We start from the raw sequence: 22,764 nt of genomic DNA on the forward strand, positions 1-22,764 counted from the left end.
TTAAGATGCTTAGTACACTGCCCAGCACATAAATGTTAGCAACTGTGTAATCCCTTGTGGTAAGCATAGCTCCACTCTACAAATGAGGAAAAAAGATCAGAAGTGACACAGAGACCCAAAGTCACAAAGAGAGGCAGAGTAGAAGTTAGTTCACTCTAATACATACTGAGGCTTCCACTGTGCCACTCTACAAAGTGCAGAGGGGATCAGGACGTGAAGAAATAGACCCCTAGACACACACACACACATACACGCACACACAAAATCACCTGCTCCCACAACTATAGAGTTAGGAAGGGAAGAAAAGGGTATGAAATCCAGAACAATACAAAAAGTGCCAGTTCCCCCAAAGAGTCAAAGACAAGGGTACCCTGGCTGCCCACAGCACTCAGAAGTCTGAGCCATCTCATGGGCACAGCCATATCCACTCAGGGACACTTTCAAGAACTTCTAGAAAGACTCCTGCTCAAATCAAAAGGTGGGCTCAGAGCAATCCCTTGGCACCCACCTTCTACTCTGTACGAGCATACAGACTGCTGAGTTTTCCAAGAATCTAGACCATTTGAATTACTCATCACTGATTTATATGAAGGAATATGCGAGGCTTTAAGAGGCGCTATTCTGAATTTACCTTGAAGGACTTTCCTGGAAAAGATGCCTTAAAGAAAAAAACCAGTAAGGTTAGTGCTTAAGGTTCCAACACTTCAACAAAGTGTGCTGCCCAGCTACTGAGATGAAGAGTCAAAGTTAGACTTATTTCCTAGGAACAAAAACCAAAAGTCTGTTGTTAAAGTTCTAAACCTAGTCAATTACTTGGAGTAAGGAAAAGGGCTGGAGGACTAACACCTAAAAAGCTGGAAACAAAGACACATACACTTCCAGGTGTGGATTTTTATTTTCACAAAGAGACAACAATGCCTTCCCACATACAAGTATTTACAAAACCCAACTGATTCACCAATCTAGAACCTGGGTTTTTTTTTTTTCCACTTCTCAACATAGTTGGGAATATGGAAACATTAATACCCACACAATTCCCAGAGATGGAATTTACCCATCAAACAGTGCAGATTACCTAAAAGTGCACTTACCTGCACAACTCAGTCTAAGAACCTCAGTGATATAAACCTCATGGCCAAGGTTTCAGTAATCTATTTGGTTTCATACCATGCAAACCTGAACAAGTGTGCTGCTACACTAAACTGAAAATCGGTTCTCATTTTACAATTAAAAAGGTTCTCAACGCTTTAGCAACTATACAGAATATGAAGGTTTATTTCAAAAAAGAGTACATTTTTTAAAACCAGGATACACAGATGCACTTAATGTAACAGTACCTTCTGCAAAAATAGGTTACATAATACTCAGAAATGCAAGGAACAATCTTATTCTCTAAAAATTAAACAGCAGACTTTTTAAGCTTAAACAGCCTTCAAAATGGAGGCTGAAAATGCTTGGTGACAAGAAGTAACTCTAGAGCCTGACACCACAGAGCTAATGCTGGAAATTAAACTACGACCACACACCTGCAAACTACGCTTTATATTCACACAGAATTAAAATGGTTTTGATTCCTATCTTTTCAAATGTGTCTTGGTGCTGCAAGAAAAAAAGTTGAATGATACACAAAACTATTAAAAGTTACAACAGAACTATTTAAACATCTTCTCCAAAATTGAGAGAAGCAATCATGTTAAATTTTAAAAAAAGAGAAAAAAGAAAAAGTCTGACAGAAATCTCAAGCAAGTCAGAGGTCCTCTTCATAAGTAGTCAAGTAAAGTTTACAGGAGATTTCAATAAATTATCTTGAAACCGTGGCAGAGAGCTAATTTTCAGAATCGTCGTGGAGGTCCACCCTTAAATGGCTTAAATCCAGAGCCACTTCCTCTTGGCATGGAATTGCCACTGATTTGTACAATTCTATTAATTGGGGATGCATTACTGAAAAAGGTTTAAAAGAAAAAAATGTCAGAGAACAAAAGAACAAATAATTACAGCTAATACCTAAAAAGTGATTATCATTTAACAGACACTGTTCTTTGTACTTTACCCATATTAAATAATTTACTCTTTTTAACAGTCCTGTGAGGTATGTACCATTACTAACCCCACTTTCCTGATGAAGAAAGACAGATCTAGAAGCTAAGTAACTTGCCCAGGATCACACTGGTGATCTGATAATAAATGGTGGTGTGAGGATTTCAACTCAGGCAACCTCACGTCTAAGCCTCTGCCTCTTAGTAAGCCATTTAATGGTCTGTGAATGAATGGACTGGAGCAGTGTTTCTCAAAGTGTGGCCCCCAGATCTGCAGCATCAGCATCAACTAGGAACTTGAACCTCTGAACTACAGGACATCATTCAAGAAATATTTTTGGAATTTCTTTTATATGTATAATGCAACACAGTAGGTACGAACGGATAATACAGGAATAAAGACCCACCCCAAAATCCTACAACAAATTTGGGAGCGAAAAACCCATGGTGAAATGGTTTAAGTAGGATAAAACCAAATTACAGAACGGTTTGGATGCCAGGCTGAGGAATCTGGATTAGATCCTGTAACCTAAAGAAGCTGTCTGTAGTTTTGGAGCAAGTAAACAGTGTAAGAAAACAGTCCCAACAGTTAAATTTAGAAATAACGTGAAAAAAGGAGGAGAGAAAACACTCATTTGGGAAGATCTGATAGAAGCTGAAATGAGCAAGAAGACAAAGCTACCACAAATATATATTTTTAGCTGAACCATACTTAGAAATTTATGCTAGGAGTGGAGAAAGATAAAGATGAGGCCCAGTCTGGCAATGGCAAATCAAAAGAAGCTGGAGACAACAACTGAAACATAAAGGTTTTAAACAGCAGAGGAATGAGTTTGCTTGTGACTCTGAATTTATGGAGACCTCCAAGCATTTACATGGAGATCATGATATAAAGCTAAAAATAAAAAATAGTATCTAAAATCCAACCGTGTGAAGGAGCCAATAAGTAAATTAAAAAGGTAGAAAAGAAAATTATGGTACATTAGAAAACAGAGGAATGTTTTAAAAAAGGAAAAGCAACAGTGCTTAACCACCAAGGAGCCCAAGAACTAAAAAAATAAAGGAATCTATATTTGTCAAGAAAAAAGGTATTGGTGACCTTTAATAACCAAGGACAGAATGAGTGATGAGGCTGTGCAGGGCACAAGTATAGTAAACAGTCACTTAAGTTTGAGGCTAGAAGCAACCAATAGAAGAGTAGTAACTTGGATCACTGAGCCAAGCCACTGTCTCTTCTAAGACAGATGAATGGGAAAGAAAAAAGGGCATGGGAGAGAGAGAGGCCAAACACTTGCCAGCTGAAGGGCCACAACGGATGTTGGTATGAAGAGAAAATAAAGCTCATCTCCTAGCATTTGAACAGGCTTTGGGATAAATGTCCAAAAATTTTAATAGACCTATTTGAAAAGGGAGGAAGCAGAACATACTTTGTTTCTTCTTCCTTTCTAGGAATTTTCAGAATGATAGTGAACAAGAAGATGGTTCCAACATGAAATTTAAAAGCTTCATTATCTACTGGATTCTGACATACATACCTACCTGTATCGAGACTGATATGCCAGAATGTCAATCAATTAACTTACAATGAGGAACGTTAACTCACAAATTAACATCAGCTGCCCTGGGGATTTTGGGTTAATATGAGGAAATATCTGGGCAGACCTAGGGTTGTTACTAGCTGCAATTCAATCTCTCAGAAACTATAATGACCTTTACGGAAAAGGAAAAAGGTTTGGTTGCATGCTGGCAGAAAAGTCTTAACTGATTAACTACTTACCTTGTATGCTGCGTTATCATGCCTGCTCCTGTCCGGCCATCACTCATTCGCCTTGCATCATGATAGCTAGGCCCTTGAGAAGGTGGACCATGCCATTCTTTCCTTGGTCCACTTGTGTCCCGTCCATGGCGGTCAACCACATGTCGTTCTTCAGGATAGTGCTAAAAAATAGCATATTAAAAGAAAAATCAGGACAGACTCAGCCTCAGGCCAATTTACTTAAGATGTACTTTTTTTTTTTTGCCAAATTTGTTTTATTTTTATTGATTTTTGGCTGTGTTGGGTCTCTGCTGCTGCGCGCAGGCTTTCTCTAGTTGCGGCGAGCGGGGGCTACTCTTGGGTGTGGTGCGCGGGCTTCTCATTGTGGGGGCTTCTCTTGTTGCGGAGCACGGGCTCTAGAGCGCAGGCTCAGTAGTTGTGGCCCAGGGGCTTAGCTGTTCCGCTGCATGTGGGATCTTCCCGGACCAGGGCTCGAACCCATGTCCCCTGCATTGGCAGGCGGATTCTTAACCACTGAGCCACCAGGGAAGCCCCTTATGGTATACTTTTAATGCCAGAAGGAAATTAGTAAGATGTGTGAGAAGATGAAAGAATGAATAATATGAAAAAAGGTTTCTATCTACTTTGAACTAAGAAGCTTCTCAGGCTTCAGGGTAGAAAAGGTAGAAGGACAGAACATGATTCAGCACTGTTATTTCTATACCTTCTAGCACCCATGTACTTTTTGACCCTTGAGTATTTCTGGGTCTATATGTAATGCCTGGATCTTCTATATATATGTAAGAAGGCATACTGAGAGGTCAAAACCTTAAGACAAATCAAGGTGGGGTATATGATCAACATGAAAATACCACATAGAAAAAGGAGCTGTCATCTTACTGTACACAGTACTAGTTAGTGCTATGGCTCTTACAAGGTCTTACATCCATGACTATGAAAAAAAAAGAATAGTGAACATAAAGAAACAAAAGCAGAGAACTAAGGATCTGCGGGGAAAAATAGAGTCAAAAGTTATGATACTTAGCCTACAGAAATCTGAAGGCGCCCTACAGAGATATAATGGGTTGGCCAAAAGGTTTAGTTTTCCCGTAGGATGGATCTAGTGGCGCTTAGTTGTCTTTAACTTCATTCAAAACAATTCTGTTAGATTGTATTGTGACAGCTGTCATATCAGTGTGCATTTAAAAAAAACCCCAAAGTTGGTGAATTTTTGTGTAGCCATTTTAATATTGAAGATGGAAGAAAAAAGCCGCACTTTTGGCATATTATGCTTTATTATTTCAAAAAGGTAAAAACGCAACTGAAACACAAAAAACGATTTGTGCAGTGTATGGAGAAGATGCTGTGACTGATCAAACGTGTCAAAGGTTGGTTTGCGAAGTACTGTGCTGAAGATTTCTCGCTGGATGATGTTCCACGGTCGGGTAGACCAGCTGAAGTTGATAGCAATCAAGTCGAGACATTAACTGAGAACAATCAACATTATACCACATGGGAGATAGCCGACGTACTCAAAATATCCAAATCAAGTGTTGAAAATCATTTGCACCAGCTTGGTTATGTGAATCGCTTTGACATTTGGGTTCCACGTAAGTTAAGTGAAAAAAACCCTTCTTGACCGTATTTCCATATGCAATTCTCTACTGAAACGTAACAAAAATGTTCCATTTTTAAAACAAATTGTGACGGGCGATGAAAAGTGGATACCGTACCACGGAACGGAAGAGACCGTGGGGCAAGCGAAATGAACCACCACCAACCACACCAAAGGCCGGTGTTCATCCAAAGAAGGTGATGTGTATATAGTGGGATTAGAAGGGAGTCCTTCCAGAAAACCAAACAATTAACTCCGACAAGTACTGCTCCCAATTAGACCAACTGAAAGTGGCACTCGACGAAAAGCGTCCAGATTAGTCAATAGAAAACAGAATTTTCCATCAGGATAATGCAAGACCGCATGTTTCTTTGATGACCAGGCAAAAACTGTTACAGCTTGGCTGGGAAGTTCTGATTCATCCACCGTATTCACCAGACATTGCACCTTCGGCTTTCCACTTATTTTGGTCTTTACAAAATTCTCTTAATGGGAAAAATTTCAATTCCCTGGAAGACTGTAAAAGGCACCTGGAACAGTTCTTTGCTCATAAAGATAAAAAGTTTTGGGAAGACGGAATTATGAAGTTGCCTGAAAAATGGCAGAAGGTAGTGGAACAAAACGGTGAATATGTTGTTCAATAAAGTTCTTGGTGAAAATGAAAAATGTGTCTTTTATTTGTACTTAAAAACCGAAGGAACTTTTTTGCCAACCCAATACTACAGTCAGAACAGCTTATAGACCAACACCATGGAAACCAAATTTCCAAGGGAGGAACAGGATCTCTTCCCTCAGGATACCTTTTGCAAAAAGGGTATGTGAATGCAAGGGCACTAGTCTATGAGACTTAAATTTTACTCTAACTAAGGCAGAATATCTGGATTATGTAACAAATGTTAAATGTTCTTTTCAGGATAAATAGCTCAATGAATTCATCTATTGAACATTTCTACTTACTAGAAACATTAAAACTTAATAAATCCCAGCAGGCCCAAATCCGTTTCAAAAATGCTTTGTATGAAATGGAAAGTGCATAGTTGTATTAACTAGAATGCCAAGAGATTAAAAAATTTTCTGGTAAAAAATGTTGCTACAAAACCTAGTATGTATTCAAATACAAAACAGAGCACCAGAGTATACTACAGGCTGAAGGATGGAGACACACATACACACACACTTCAGAATTCTTTTCTGTATGTAATTTAAGAGAATATTCTATCTCTGCTACCGTCCACCCATATTATGCCAGTATTTCATCGACAGAATGCTTTCAGATCAGGTAAAAGGTTTTTGCTCATTTGTATTGCTAAGAGATGTCCTTTGTCGAGATTCATTAACTTCTTAATAGAAAATATTCAAGTCAATAAAGTGTCACAAGAGTAAAAAAGGCAAATACAAAATATTCCACTTACCTACCTTTAAAAATAAAAGAGCAAGAAAGAGACAACTGTTTTATTTCAGTTCTATACTTTAAGCTACTTAATAAAGTGGGAGAAAAGAGAGTATTATAAACCAAGAAAACAACAAAAAAAAGGAAAAGGTGAAAGGGAAACACAAGTAGGGGCCCAAGATTTCCCATCCAGTTTGAAAGCCTCAATTTCTTAAAAAAGAAATAAAGCCAGTCATCATTAGGAAGGCTCATCTACCAAATATAACAATTCTCAAATTTTCGCAGGAAGTTTAATAAAAATTTCAGGGCTACAATCATTTCATCATGTATGTAAGCCGAATCATTACATTGTACACCTTAAACTTACACAGTTCTTTCTGTATGTCAATTATATCTCAATAAAACTGGAAGGAAAAAAAAATTTCAGGGCTAGTATCCTGCTTCTCTGGACTACTATGTTCAACTACTGACTTGAAAATACAAGAGGCATTAAGATCTTTCACAAGAAACTCTCAATCATTCTAATCTAGTCTAGTCCACACTCAAATGATACTACAGATACAATGTGTCTCGTAAGTCCTTTAAATTTATCTCTGGAGAGTTGACAATAAACCTGCATAAGCATTTACCTGTGCTCCACTTCCTCGGTCTGTGATTACTCCTCTGTCTCCCTCTCTGTTTCCATAGCCTGAAGCGTTACTGCGATTCCCAGGGGGAGCCCCTCTCACACTGTGCCCTGATACTTCTCTCCCAGATCTTTCTGGCCTTTCAACTCTGTTAAACAAAATCCAAAAACATACACAATCAAACTCTATTATACCTTTTTTTGAAAAACCCAAATGCATTATAAACCACCATTAGCTAGTCATTATAAACTACACAAATACCTTGCTTCCCGTTTGTCGGTGGACATGCCTCCTTCACTCTTCCAGGAGGTTGGTCTAGATGGATTGGGCCCTCCTTCTCGAGGATGTCTAGGGTGAGTGATATCAGGCCTGTCATGAATGATCACCGTCCTCCTCTCATCTCGTTCCCCTCGTACTTCTCGCCTGTCTGTTTCTCTAAGTTCGTTTCTTGGTGGTAGAGGCTCATTTCTTCTGGAATCACTGAAATTTTTGGGATACCTTTCAAAACCTGGATCTTCTCTTCGTGCAGAAGGACGTGTTTTTTTCCCTTCACTTTGACCAACAAAACGTTCTCGCCTGTTATCCAAAACAAAGAACACAGGTCCTGAGAAGTACTTACTTGGCCTTATTCTTCTTAACTTTATTTGCATAACCTACAATAATAACATCTTCTTTAAAAATTAACTTAAGGTAAGGCGACCAAAAATGGCCACAATTATTGATAATAACCTATATTCTTTTAAATTGAGCTAAATGTCTGGCATGAAGGTTGGTTTTTTGTCATCCAATGGTAATTACATCAAACACTCAAGTCACTACCAACCTGAGGGATATTTTACTGTTCTTCACAGTTGAGGCCCATCCAAAGTTAACAGTACTCCCACTTAGTTTTAAAGGTTAAGAAGATAAAACCAACCTACTTAACTGTGTTATGGTGGCCTATAAAACTAATTTTGAATACTGAATCACAGTCTCATTAACAAATACAAAAACCAAACATATGATTTGTTCTGAACACTCAGTTATGACCTGTACTTCTTAAGATTTTAATAGAGAACCAAACTATCACTAACAAGGCTCACATACCAAATACAGCATTTTTCAACATAATCTGTTTACCTTTCAAAAGATGAAGACTGTATTGATGAACTCTCAGGAAACCTGCCCCTCTCTCGGTGATCAAAGTCATTAAATCTATTCTGTTGTCGAGAGTAGTCAGATCCGTGGCCGAATCGTGCATCTGTATCTAGAGACAACTTTTTATTCTCGCTCCAGTAAGGATCATCTCGCCTTGAAGAGAAATATTTGCTCATTTATATAAATTAGTTTTACAACAATCAAATAACACTTACTTGGAGTCATACATACCACATGCTAGGAACTGTGGATACAGAGGGCTAATAAACTCAAGACAAAACATTGTTACAAGAACAAGCTAGCAAAAAATTATTGTTATACAAAGTCATATAGTTATTAGAGGAATTTCACAGGAAAGAAAATAGTTGAAAAATTGTTTGTTTTCAAATTACTAAATGGAAAAGACAAATAAGATAAACACTTGATACCATTTTATGATAAAATTCTAACTAGGTGTATACAACCTTTTTGGTTATATTTAACTTTGGAAAGGTTAGAGGGGTCAGTCCCAAGCACAATTCATTCACTCCACTTATTTCTCAACACTATCAACTAAACCTCACAGAATGTATAATGAGAAATGACTATATTGTATTTTGAAATCTATTAAGAACCATGAATGCAAACACATACAGAATCTATATTTTAGTCTTCCCAAATTTATGACTTTGATTTCTGTACCATCTGCACTACCCTGTAAGAATTTTCAAAATGGGTCTGAGTTTGAGAGCCATTGCTGAAGTCTACCATGTATTTCCAGTCATAGTGGAAAAACATTTGCATTAGGAAGGGAAACAGAAAGAAGAGCAGACTCTTCTACTTGACAATGCACTGGGTCCAATTCAATACTGCAATCATTCCCATCCCTGTTGATCATGACCCTTTACTCCAGGGATGGGTGCCTGTACTCTCCAATTCTAGAGTTAGTCTTAGCTTGGACTAAGGAATAAGATAGTAAGCTACTGTTAAAGAAAGTAAGCAACTACCTATGATCTACATCACGTGGGCGTTTCAAAGAATTCCTTTTTTCTTGTTCATAACGAAGCTGCTGCTGTTGCCTCCTCAGTTCCTCTCGTTCTCGAGCAATACGTTCAGCTTCCTTACGTCGTTCCTTCAGACAACATAGAAGGAAGAACCAACCAATGCAAAATGAAAACATAAGGTAAGTATATATGCAACTTTGTTTTAATCCTGTCATTAAGAAACCATCATAGGCAAGCACCAGGCAAAACACATACCTGGGACAAATAAAAAATTCTGACTCCAGTAATTAGCAATCTAAGCTATGACTATTGTTCTGCAACATTAAAATTAACAGAGACTGGGTGTTAAAAGCTGGCAATTTTTTAAATTTGGAAGGTCAGATTTAGTTTAATAATTTTAAACAAAAGTACCTAAAGGGAATTAGAAATACAGTTCTTAATATGTATGAAGATTAAGTGTCTTAAAACCTTGGATGCAATTCTGCAAAGAGAGGCATTATTTCCTTCCAGCCTTGGGAAATCACTCCCACTGTAATATGTAAGGAAATAGTTATTTTCTAAGAATGGGATAGTGACAGAGCCTGGATTACAACTACTCTGGACTCATAGTCCTATGCTCAGACTATTAGGCTGCCATGATATTGCAGAGCTCGAGGTATTACCAATTGGCTAGAACAAAGTCATGACTAAATGTATTTTTAACTAGCACCTAATTCACTGTTATCTTTCAGGGACACTTAATAAATGCTCATTAGCTAAACTTATTCTATAGAAGCTTTACAACATGTAAAGCAAATTTTAGGGCAAAAATCACAGGGTTTGAAAAAGGTCAGTTATTTAAGATGAAAAGATTTTCTGACTGCACCTGTTCAATACGAATGCGTTCCCTTTCCAAGCGTTCGCGTTCCATTCTCTCTCTCTCTAGTTTTTGCCTTTCAATTTCTAGGCGCTCTCTCTCTCTCTGTAAGCGTTCCCGTTCTTCCCGTTCACGAATTATTCTAATGCGTTCTCGCTCTCGACGCTCTCTTTCTGCAATCTCTCTTCGTCTAACAAAAATCAGTATTTAGAAATACTTAAATTATGCTAGCACTGTGTGAAAGAGAATAGCTTTTGAATTTGTATTTTTCCTTGAGGTTGGCAATTTTAAACTTCAACTCATTCTAAGTAGTTTTAATGTAATTGGAAAGAGAACTCAAAATAAAACTTTAAACAGATTTCAATACTGTCACTTATTTATTAAGACTGTCAACTAAACAGCTGAATTTTATAGAGTAGTTGCCTCTTACATGATTCCTGTTTAAATAAAAATCCCACTATAACAGCCCATTAATTAATCAACATTTTTAAAAGGAGATATTCTACATACATGAGTTTACAAAACTATAACTTCTACTGTTTTTGATAGCAAAATAGGATACAGTCTATCTCCTTAAAATTAGGTAGGCCTTATTTTTGATAACTTGGGATCATAACCATCAGCATGAATTATAGCAAATGCTGTATATAATAAACGGTTGCCTCAAAGCCTCTTTTGGAGTGTTCACAGCCCACAACAGATGGCTCCAGGTAACATGCTTCTTTGATTCAGGAGGCAGTTCAAATGTTTGCTCAACTAAATTAAGTTATTATATTAAGACTTTTAACAGCTTTTGTTTTTTTAAAAAAAATCATTTCCTTACTTTAAGGCACCCAGTGTATTTTGTCTATCACCATGTCTTCCCCTAGTAACCCAGTGGTTCTCAACGGTTCAGTACTGCCCCCATGGAAATATGAGGGGAATTTTTAATTATCACAAGGACCATGGGGCAGTTACCAGCAATTAGTGAAAGGGACCAAGGATTCTAAATTATCTTCTGATGCGTGGAATAGTCAAGATAGTTCTGTATAACAAAAAACTGTCCAACACTCCTAATATACCTTTCAAATACCATAATGGACACTCATGTCATCAAAACAAAATCACCTCTAGAGAAAAAAATCTAGCTCTAGAACTTAACTAATTTTTAATAAATGCTAGGTTCATTTGCTTTGGCGTGGTTTTATGTACACTCAAGTTTCCAGGAATGCAACTCCATATAAGTAAGAGGGAAAATTATACTTTCTTGAGAACTTCACCAAGAGTTGTTCACCATTTCAGATATCATGTCATAACGTCAACAACACTCCTGGTATTTGACTCACCAATATGACAAACCGGTATCAATCTGTGTTTGTAGCTGTCACATTCTCACTGAGTCTTAAGAAGGGTGCAAACATCTGACTACTTCATTAGATCTTCTAGAGAGTCATGCCTAAACATTCATATCTGGAATATATGCTTCATTATAAATTACTTTCATTTTTCCTTCGTATTACAGTTAAGGCTTTATATTGATATTTTTTGTATATTTGTATGGGTAGGTATATTATATACCAATTTCGTTTCAGATTAGTAAAGAAGGTGCTGCAACTCTTTTGTTTACTATGAAAGGGGTGCTGGTCTAATGGGTTTGAGGAGTGCTGCCTAATAACTCCCACTCCCACCCTCCTCTCAACTTGTGGTCCTCTAAACAGGAGGCTAAGCGTGCTGAGACCTCATCCAACAAAGGTTCTGAGTAATGCAAGGGTTATTTCCTTTAGGTAAACTGTGTGGCAATCATAGTATTATTTAAGTTGCTAAAAGTATCTCTGGTAGTTCGGAGCACTCTTGTGAATGAACAGATGAAATTTCATGGTAAGTGACCATTTGACAGTATAGGTTAATATTTGGAAATTTATATTATGAAACACTTTCACAAGAATATTTTAAGTGGCATCCAAAAATTGATATACGAAAGCAAACTGGCACTCATGATGAACTGTTGAGATATTGCCACTAAAAATAGAAATGTTTTGTTCTCGTTTTGTTTTAAAAAGAATGCCTGCTTTGGGACAGACCTTGAACACAATAAGGTTCACAGGGTTAAATCTGCCTTCACTTGGTCTCTAATTCAAAGTACAATAAGTTTTCCCTAAAATGTCAACATATTATTTGACCACTATAGCTTACATTGAGACTATCCTATCTCAAAAATCAATTGTTCCTTTAAAGTCATGTTTTTTATGGCGGCAGCTTTGGAGTAGAGGAAAGAGCATTGGACTTGGAGTCAGAAGACTTGGGTCTGAGTCCCGACTCTGCCACTCATTAGCCATGTGGCATTGGAAGAGTCATTTAGCCTCTCTGGGCCTCCATTTTTTTCACTTATATAATGGACATAACTAACCTTACAGAACTGTCAAGACAGAGATAATAGATGGAAAGGTATTTTGTACATCGTAAAATACTATGCAAACTTAAGAAATCATTAGGTTTTACTGCATTTCTTAAAAGTGACAAATATCTTTCTGTAGGAATACAATTTCCAGAAATCTGGTTTATAACTAGTGTTAAAGATGTACCTATAGTTAAAAACAGACTCTTTTCCTACCTTCGAAGTTCCATTGCTCGTCGCAATCTTTCAAAACGAACTAAATGTTCTCTCAATCTTTGTTCCTTCATCTTTTCAAAAGGCAAGATGTCTTTCCTCCTGTAGTCTTTGTCCCTTTTTTTATCTAAGCTAGCTCTCTCCTTTTCCTTGCTTCTTCCATGAATCTGTAGAAAAAAAAAATTATAACAGGACTACAAGTTAAAATAATTTTGTTTTTTCAAGTTGAGCTGGTCATTTAAAAAGCCTAAATGAGTAATGACATTCCCCTTTTCTTAGGTTTTCTAGCATGGAAGTATGCAAAATGGTTAGAGATACTGACTTATCTTCTTTTGGGAACAGGTGGAATAGTATACAACATCCGTCTCAGAGACTTACTTTCTCATATCTTCCTCTTCTTGATGGCCTACAATGATCTCCTTTAGTTTGGTCTAGTATTACCATATGTCCTGGACTCTTTGAACCTAAGAGGAAAAAAAAAAATTAGGTAAGCAAATGTCTAAAAATATTTCAGTAAAAAAAGAAAATATAATGTAAAAATGCTGAATTCTTAGACAACCAAATATTCATAAACCAATACATGAAGTAAAAAACTTACTCTATGAGAACTTAAAGGTAAAGAGTTTTTAAAGCTTGATCTGCTAACATAAATACTTTTAGAGATACCAAAAGATCAATTACATAGCTATTACTCAATGACCATTTTCAGCCAGCCCAGATTTAACAGTAACTGGGCTTAGGTGGAAGAAGACATCTGTTTCCTAAGAGTGGAAAAGGAGGAGACAATCAGTCTATTAGACCTCCTTTTCTACCACAGTGACATCTAATAACAAAGTTTAAATATTTATCTGGATTGTAATCTCAAGTTTCCCCTTCCACTGTAAAAATTAAATTGTAGGATGCATTAGAAAGGGATTGAGAAGAAAGATGCATAGCATACTTATTCGTTTCTTTTCTTCACTTTTTTTAATCGATTCTGAAGTTTGGCCACTTGATCCATTATCATTCTTCTCATCTTTACCTTCTATTTTCTTAGTATCCTTGCTTTCTTTTTTTTCGGGTTTCTCAGACGACCTCTTCTCTTCTTTTTTGACTGAGGCTTGTGTCCTGACCCCATGCAAGAAAACAACAAAATGAGGACTACTTCATCAGTGTACCAAAAAAGTCTATATGCTTATCAACAAAATAAATCCTTACTTGCTACTTCTATCACTCATATTTTTTTTGTCTCCAGAACTTCTTGAACTACTCTTTTCATCATTTTCTTTCTTCAATTCTTTCTTAGAAGGATCACCTTTAACCTGAAAGGTTTAAACAGAAAAAAATATGTGTTTTAATGTTACACTTTTATGTTTGTAAATAGTATGTTGATGGTAGAAAATTTGGAAAACAGAAATGAATATATAAAAATAAAATCATTCCTAATTCTACTCCCCACCAGTGTAACATCTTTAAATTGAAAATTACTAGCCCTCAAAGTAACCTCCCTTTTATAAACACTTAAGCAAGCTTACTTTTTCAACAGAAATTAGCTGTCCATGCAGCTCAGTGCGATGAAGATGTGCAATACATCTGGACACCTCTGTGCTTGAAGACATAGTTACAATGCCATAGCACTTGGCCCCAGGACTTCGAGCATTTGTGACTACCTTTGCACTCAGAACCTGTAAAATGAGATTATACTTTAGAAAGTTTTACAACTTTACAACCACATACATTTCTAAATAGATTAAACTTCAGAATGGAAACTATTCAAATTAAAGGATATGTTCAGGATGTATAAATTCAGGATAAAGGATAAATTTAGGACATATATTATTCTATGATCACCATCTACCTTGCCTGTAAGTACTCAGTAAATATTCAGGGGAACAATTTAAAATGTCAAAAAGCAATTTAACCTGCTTTTAGTTTTTTCCTTTTTTTTTCTTTCAAATACATTGCCAAAACACAGTCACATCAATGAAGTAATAGCACAATTAACGAAAGCAAAGAAATAATATTTTCAATTAGATTTGGGTCAAAATTTCCCTATCAAAGGCCCACCCTGAATCTCTTAAAGATATTAAAACAAAAAGGGTAAGTTCCTAGAAAGTGTCTAGATAAGTGTTAACACTTTTCTATAATGGGTCTTTCAAAAATAAAGAATCTGCCACATGTAAAAAAGCAACCTTAAAAATACACCCTAGGGCTTCCCTGGTGGCACAGTGGTTAAGAATCTGCCTGCCAATAGCACAGGGAGATCAGCTCGGTGCTTTGTGACCGCCTGGAGGGGTGGGATAGGGAGGATGGGAGGGAGATGCAAAAGGGAGGGGATATGGGAACATATGTATATGTATAACTGATTAAATTTGTTATAAAGCAAAAAATTAAAAAAAGAAAAAAAAAAAAAAAAGAATCTGCCTGCCAATGCAGGGGACACGGGTTTGAGCTCTGGTCCGGGAAGATCCCACATGCGGTGGAGCAACTAAGCCCGTGCGCCACAACTATTGAGCCTGCGCCTACAGCCCGTGCTCCGCAACAAGAGAAGCCACGACAACGAGAAGCCCGTGCACCGCAATAAAGAGTAGCCCCCGCTCACCGCAGCTAGAGAAAGCCTGCGCACAGCAACGAAGACCCAACACAGCCAAAAACAAAAACAAGTAAATTAATTTTTTAAAAAAACACCCTAAAAACACACCCTAAAAAGACACACTTTCCATCCATGTACTTTTAAAATGTATACCAATATAAAAGTGACAAATAATTTCAATTCTATAAAATGAATAGCTAAGAGAGACAAGGCAGGGGTGGATGAGTGAGAAGAAAAGTGAGAGAGAACAATGTAGTGCTGAATAAATAGGAACAGGGACGCAGTGTCAGGAAGAGGAACGTAAGGAATTTAGGAGGCTGTAAGGTGTGGGTAGCTGGTAGCTATCAGCTTTTATCTCAACTCTGGGAAATGCTGCCTTGCCCCAACAACAGCTTAATTCTTAAGCCCAAGGTCCTTGTTATAAGTACATGGTTTCCTAATATAGTTTTAATCCTAATAAATGCCAACATCAAAATACCGTTTTTACAGCTCTAACAATAAATTGTTGAAAACAGAACCAAAAATACACCACAGCTGATCATGGGACCACAATTCTCAGTGTTCTGTATCTGACATCTACAGGAACCTCCTTAATGTGCAGGTAACTCTCTAATTAGAAGAAGAAAAAAAAAACTCCTAAAATCAATAAGATAGGTTTTTGTAACACTCATTAATGGCTATTTACCGTTAATGGTCATTAATTTAATAAATATTTTAAAGCCTACCATGTGCACACATAGTATAGTAGATGAAGATCCCTGCTATCAAAGAGTTTACAGCAGAGTAGGTTACATACGATGTATCAATATATTGAACACTAAAATGTAAAGTAGAAAATAGTGAGGGCCCTAAGGGATGCAGATCAACTGCAACTTAATTCAACAGCCATTATTTGAATATTCAATTCATTTAATCATTGACTATTTTTCTCTTCTGTTAGGGCTCCCCTCATATGCCAGAAAAAGTTCTCCTGATGAACCAACCACAGTAAAGCCTCCCTTTGCTAACACCCTGCACTCTTCCTTCACAGCTATCAAAGAACTATCAAAACTTCTGATTAAGTTTTACCAGTTTTACATTTTTCACCACCACTGTACTGGAATCTGTAATAATGAGAAGGACCACATCAGTTTTGGGGTGTTTTCCCTCATATTCTATATCCCATTGCCTAATATTAATCTACCTATATTTTCCAGATGACCAGATCAGCCTCAACAATTCTAGGTCCAAGAAATATCATGATGAATGTGATGAATCAAACTCAGTCCTTGGCTTAAATGGGCTCAAAATATGAGCTCTTAATAAAAGATTCCCAGGGTTCAGAGTGAGATTATATGATGAAACTCACCATTACTACAGAACTCAATAATTATGCCTGTAACAGTCCTAAGAGAGCCAAGAAACTAGATTTTATATATACTGTTTTGAATATAACCTCTATTTAAAATGGAGATACCAGAAAGATGGATAAAAAGGTAAAAAGAATGTATGTACCTTTCCATATTTGCCAAAGAGGTTCTTCAAATCAGCAGCTTTGGTATTAGAAGAAAGTCCACTAACCCAGATATTTTTAGTTGAGCTTCCACTGCTACCACTAGTACTATTTGTACTTCCTAGAATAGATTTAATAGAAGTTTAAGTATCTCGACTGGAATATTTTTAACACAATTATTAGGGCCATATTCTTCCAAAATTATAATACCCTCTAATGTTGATAGTACAACTTTACTACATCAAAATCCTACACATCTATTATTAAAATCAAACACAATAAGAGATAATACAAACATGTCTGAACATCTGTACATTTCCTACTGCACGAATTTTAAGACAAAGTAGGCAAAAAAAATAAATTACACGTCTTGGACTTCTGCTGTTAAGCTCAATAACTTATACTCAACCACTGCACTGAATACAGGCAACCAGGAAGTAGTCATCTAGGAATGTATAGACTGCTTAATTACCTACATCTGTGGTGGGCTTTAGCTCCTGAGAAACTTGGGAGCACAAAGGGAAAAGTCAAACAAAGGGATAAACTGTTTTCAAGAATTTGAATGTTTAATAACAAAGATGAGCGAACCACAGTTCACCTTCATTCTCTATCAGAGAAAGGGTAAGAGAAAGTGGGAATTACATGCAGCTGGATAACTCTGTATTTAAAAAAAAAAAATCTTCTAAAATCACTTACAAAAATAAGATCAGAGACCTCAAAATCCTTTAGAATAGGTAAATGGTTATATGAATTATTTCTGCACTATTTCCATACACAAATTATGGTTTCATACAGATAAATGCCATTTCTTAAAATACAGGCCTGGTCAGTCATCCTTCAGTGCTTTACTTCAAATGTACTATTATAAAAAAGGAATTTTCATTCATTTGACTTTACTTGGAAAACAACTCTTACCCACTCTAAGGGAAACAGTATCTAAGCAAACAAAAGTAACAATTTTTATAACTTTGCATTATTGGAGTAAAATGTTTAATGCTTTAAAAATTACAAGCCACAAGTTTTAGTTGAAGAACTATTGTCAGCATACTTATGAGGAGACAACACATGCCTGACTCAAATATTTTAAATATTAATGGTTGCTGCATTTGTGTTCTTAAGAAATGTAGTTATCAAACGATCTGCTATGAAATGTGAACTGGAAGTTTGTGTATCTTTTTTATTTTACCAGTAACATTTGGGCCCACGTACTTCTCTAACTACAGAAAAAAATATTTAATGACAGGAAAAAGTTAACATTTAATTAAGACTACACTAGTCTTCTAAATTTAAAGGATAACATTTAAAACATTTATTATATCTTATCCATTAACCAAACTGTAAGGAATGTGAGTAATGCAATTAATTAATTGTCAATTACTAAACCAATCACAAAAATTTCTAATTATTAAAATATACCAACAAAATATACTAAAAAAAGTAAAAGGAACACAGTACTTTTTCAGGCACTCGAGGCATTTTCAGAATCTATAGTACCTAAATGGCGTTATTTTCCCTTAAAATGCTTTTTTAGAACACAAGAAATATTTTTCAATATACAGCATATACAAGATGACACTAAAGCACATGACCAGGAGACAAACTGAGACTGAGACTTCCCAGTAACAAAAAGTAATCAAATAATGCACCTTTAAGCTTACAAAAATTAAAATAAAACTACTTTTCTACATAAAACTCTCATCAATGCAAAATAAGTCAAATAGGAAGTAAATTCCGAAGAATTAAAATACTGTATAACTGGCTATATTAACAGAAGTGTGCCCTGATTTAAAGAATCAAGAAAGTAAAACCCAATGTTAAGAGACTGACTTTCTTTCAGCTCCACAAATATACACAAATACTGTTTATACCATATTTCCTACTAGACAGAAAGGGAAAAGACTGTGGTGGTGTATAGGGGTTAAAAGTGACTACAATCAAAGATAAAATACTTGAAATTATAATGTAAGAAAACAAAATATCTGTTATATGAATATTCCATACAGATGCTTAGAACACAACGTAAAAAACACAGACCAAATATATTTTAAGCAAATTCATACCAGTTTACAAATTAAGTAATTAAGAAAGTAATGCTTCAATCACACTGAGAATTTGCTGTAATCTAACTCCACTGTTTACATAAAAGGGCATCGAAAAATTTTAGTATGTCAATTTTTGAGGACTAAGTAATGTCAAAGGAAACCCCAGGCAATTATTACTTTTTAATGAAAATATGCAATTTATCACTGAAATAAACAGGAAGAGAAATCCATTACCTTTGTCATCTTTGGATGATGTCTTGCTGTCTTTAGATTCCTTTGAAGAGCTAAAGAAGCAAATCACCAGAAGAAAATTGAAAAAAAAAAAAAAAAAAAAAACAACAGAAAAAAACAAAAGAACAAAAATCGAACAGCTTGATATTGACTATATTTCAAACTAGTGCTATTCATACAAATTAATAATTCCAAAGGCCTAGATTAGGTTATTTGAACAAATGATTCCCTTAGGATTCTTGCACTGATTTTCCCCAAGATGCCTGAAGATCTAGATTTTCTGACAATTCTATTCAGTGGATATATGGCCATCTTCTCCAGATTTCAGGACTGGGACTTGACTTCATTTTGTGTTCTTAGGACTGATAGTTGTTCATTAACCATCATCACAAGGATTTTTAAAAATAAAACACAAAAAAATTGTCAATTTGAAAAAAAACAACAACAAAAAAACCAAATATATGCTGACAATTCGACAATGCAATCAGTAGGACACACTGCATATTACGAAGATCTTGAATTTTTTTTAAAGTAACTTATGACGGTCAAAAATATTATAGGCAGGATCATAAGTACTAATTACTGTACATGGTCTTGAAGCCACCCCCTTAATGTAGAGTGATCTTATTGAATGCTGGAATTCAGTATCGTAAAGAACTGACATAGAAAAACAAACCTCTTTGCTTGACCAGAGGCCCCAGTAGACGAGGGCCCTTTCTTCAAAGTATCCTTTTCTTTGTCTCCAGATTCTGCTTTCTTAGAACTTTCTCTGGCTTCCTTCTCGACAGGATCACCCTTCACGCAGTCTTCCTTCTTACCATCTTTATGGTTGGCATTCATCTCATAATCCTTGCTTTCCTTCTCCGGGCTCTGTGCAATGACGTCCTGCCCATCTTTTGGCTTACTTGCTTCAGAATCTGTAATTTTCACATTTTTACCTGTTTCTAGGAGGTCATCACCATCAAAATCCAGAGTGATGGCATCTTCAGCCTGGATTGTGACCGAGATGTTGTCATCCTCAGCTTCTTTCACAGTCGTATTAGCTTCCATCTCTTCATGAGCTGTGTGATCAGCCTCAGCTAGGTTCCCTTCTGAAGGAAGAGGTTTAGATACTTCTTGTGTACCATCACCAGAACCTGCTATATCTAAGAGGATTTAACAGGAATAAATACGGCAAAACAAGAAGTTTAAACAATTTCATATTCATAAGCTAGAATAGGACCTAGAAAATATAAAGCCAGTTATTAGCACTGATGGAAGGTTAGGAAGAAAAACACAAGGGTATTAACTAACATAAACAATCCTTTACCCAGGATCACTTATTCTTCATGGAAAAAATGATCTCTAAATACAAATACCAAACAACAAAAGTGAGGAAATGGTTCCATCCTGAGGATACCAGCTCTTCATTTCTGGTTATAAGTTAATGGCATATGGAAGATTTTTTTCCTCCATGAAGAGAGTGACAAATGTGCAGACTTGGTATTCAATGTTCAAATTATCTTGGGATTTAACCCTTGTGACCTTCAGAACTCCCATGGTGACGTCTTGAAAGGTCACAGTCTGAGGATACCAATCGGTCTTCAAAGTATTCAGGGCCTCATCTTTTTCACTCTTCTTATTCAGTTCTTGTGTAGTCCAGAATCACATGGAAAACTGCTACAGGAGGCTCCAAAGATGGCCTGCTCCATAACGTTTAGGAAAGTGGTTATTTCCAGGCTTCATCCTGTCCAGTCAGTCCTGCAGTTACCATTTTCAAAGATGTCTTGCATTCCCCCAAAATAGAAAGGCTTCGGGCATCTGAGATTTTCAGCTGGTAGCTTTACTTCATCACTTCTTCTAGGTTTTTTATTCTGCCTTGCTTAGAACCCTGTTCCATGTCCTTTCTAGTCCAAAGTAGGAGGATCCTTTGATGTCTTTCCAAGAACTCTTCCATAAACCTCATACTGACCACATATTTTACTACTGGTGTCCCTGCAATTGTATTGGATGAGATAGCTCTCCTAAACTACTGAAACTGTCAGAAGACTGTACGAAATTTCTCTAAGCAGCAAACAAAAAGTCAGTCTCCTGGTCACCCAACATTTTTAGGGCTAGTTGTAAAATTAATTATCCATTACATACCAGGACTCCCAATAAGCACGTATGAGTTACTGCAGTACCAGTCTTAAGAATGTAATCAACTTACCGTATGCTAGGAGTTATTTTTAAAAATAAAATTTAAATTGGGTTAAATAAAAAATAGCATTGTCCACTACAGTAACTGATATGTACCATTAAGTTAGAACATATCTTTAAAGTGTTAAAAAGAAAATTAAAACCAATTGAAAAATAAAATCAAGGTGCTAACTTAATTCACTAAGTTGATAAATTTGAAAATAAACTCATTTCAAAAATAAGATTTCAAATAAGGAATGTTTTATTTTCACATAATTTACTGTTTTTCTAAATGTCACCAATTTTTAAACTCTACTTAGCATCAAACATACCTTTCTCATTTTCTTCTTCCTCACCATCCTGAAATTCAAAGAATAATCAAATGTAAAATGAATTCACTTAAAACTGGATTTCAGTAATAGTACAAGATCTATCAAGTTTAATTGCTGAATGATTTAATAATATTAGAGACACCTAACACTAACAAATACAGGATATTCCAATCAGAACTGAACCAAAACACATTTACAGAAATGTAGCATATGTCTGGTATACATGATTTTACACAACAGGCAAATCTGTCAATGATTATATCAACAATGAACTGGATTATTTAGTTTCACTACTCAAAACTAGTTTAAATAACCAGACTCTTACTCATATCAAAAAGCCACTACGAATTCCCTGGCGGTCTAGTGGTGAGGACTCGGCGCTTTCACTGCTGGGCCTTGGGTCCGATCCTCAGTCTGGGAACTAAGATCCCGCAAGCCGTGAGGGGCGGGCCCCCCACCGCCCCAAAAAAGGAGGATGCAAAAAGACGCCAATAAAAAGCCTGCCCTGATTATTTTACATGACTCGGTTCAAAGGCACTCTTAGGACATACTATTCAAAATGTACCAGAAAATCTAACATGAAAACATATACTTTTCAAGGGATGGAATGCATATTAATAAACAAAATAAATAAACAAAAAACACTCCCTTCTTAGGCATTTCAGAAGTAAGAATGACTACAAGAGTAGTTTCAAATTCTTCATTCCTTTTTAATCTGTTAAAATAAATTCATAAGCTGTCTCATATACAATGGTGGTCAGCCACTTTAAAAATGATATTTTTGCTAAGGTAATCAAAACAAGTAACACAATTTTTTAAATGATTGGCTTTAATTTTAAAATATGTGATGTTTCAATTTTAAAATTTGTGACATCACATAATCTAAAATTAAGCATGTGCTGGCTTGAAAACAAGAATAGCACAGAGGGGAAAATCTTTATTTAGTCTACAC

General features: G+C 36.1%; 1 protein-coding gene across 3 annotated transcripts in view; it reads right to left on the reverse strand.

The window, feature by feature from the left end:
* Positions 1 to 1,802: 1,802 nt before the first annotated feature.
* SLTM (SAFB like transcription modulator) overlaps positions 1,803 to 22,764 on the reverse strand; it is a gene marked incomplete at its 5' end in the record, with an annotated part of 43,832 nt that continues 22,870 nt past the window's right edge. Inside the window, 16 exons of one of the 3 annotated variants that reach the window (XM_079698845.1) lie at positions 1,803 to 1,941; positions 3,814 to 3,974; positions 7,427 to 7,571; positions 7,685 to 7,999; positions 8,543 to 8,713; positions 9,547 to 9,671; positions 10,409 to 10,589; positions 12,990 to 13,153; positions 13,365 to 13,450; positions 13,927 to 14,093; positions 14,184 to 14,287; positions 14,501 to 14,650; positions 17,053 to 17,171; positions 19,327 to 19,376; positions 20,000 to 20,468; positions 21,813 to 21,840. In XM_079698845.1, the coding sequence (XP_079554971.1) occupies positions 1,833 to 1,941; positions 3,814 to 3,974; positions 7,427 to 7,571; positions 7,685 to 7,999; positions 8,543 to 8,713; positions 9,547 to 9,671; positions 10,409 to 10,589; positions 12,990 to 13,153; positions 13,365 to 13,450; positions 13,927 to 14,093; positions 14,184 to 14,287; positions 14,501 to 14,650; positions 17,053 to 17,171; positions 19,327 to 19,376; positions 20,000 to 20,468; positions 21,813 to 21,840 (2,544 nt within the window). In that variant the 3' untranslated portion in view covers positions 1,803 to 1,832. The remainder of the gene's footprint in view (positions 1,942 to 3,813; positions 3,975 to 7,426; positions 7,572 to 7,684; positions 8,000 to 8,542; positions 8,714 to 9,546; positions 9,672 to 10,408; positions 10,590 to 12,989; positions 13,154 to 13,364; positions 13,451 to 13,926; positions 14,094 to 14,183; positions 14,288 to 14,500; positions 14,651 to 17,052; positions 17,172 to 19,326; positions 19,377 to 19,999; positions 20,469 to 21,812; positions 21,841 to 22,764) is intronic. The other 2 variants (XM_079698846.1, XM_079698847.1) reach the window with 2 other exon arrangements.

The sequence above is a fragment of the Hyperoodon ampullatus genome, assembly GCF_949752795.1.
Source record: "Hyperoodon ampullatus genome assembly, chromosome: 3".
NCBI lineage: Eukaryota > Metazoa > Chordata > Mammalia > Artiodactyla > Ziphiidae > Hyperoodon > Hyperoodon ampullatus.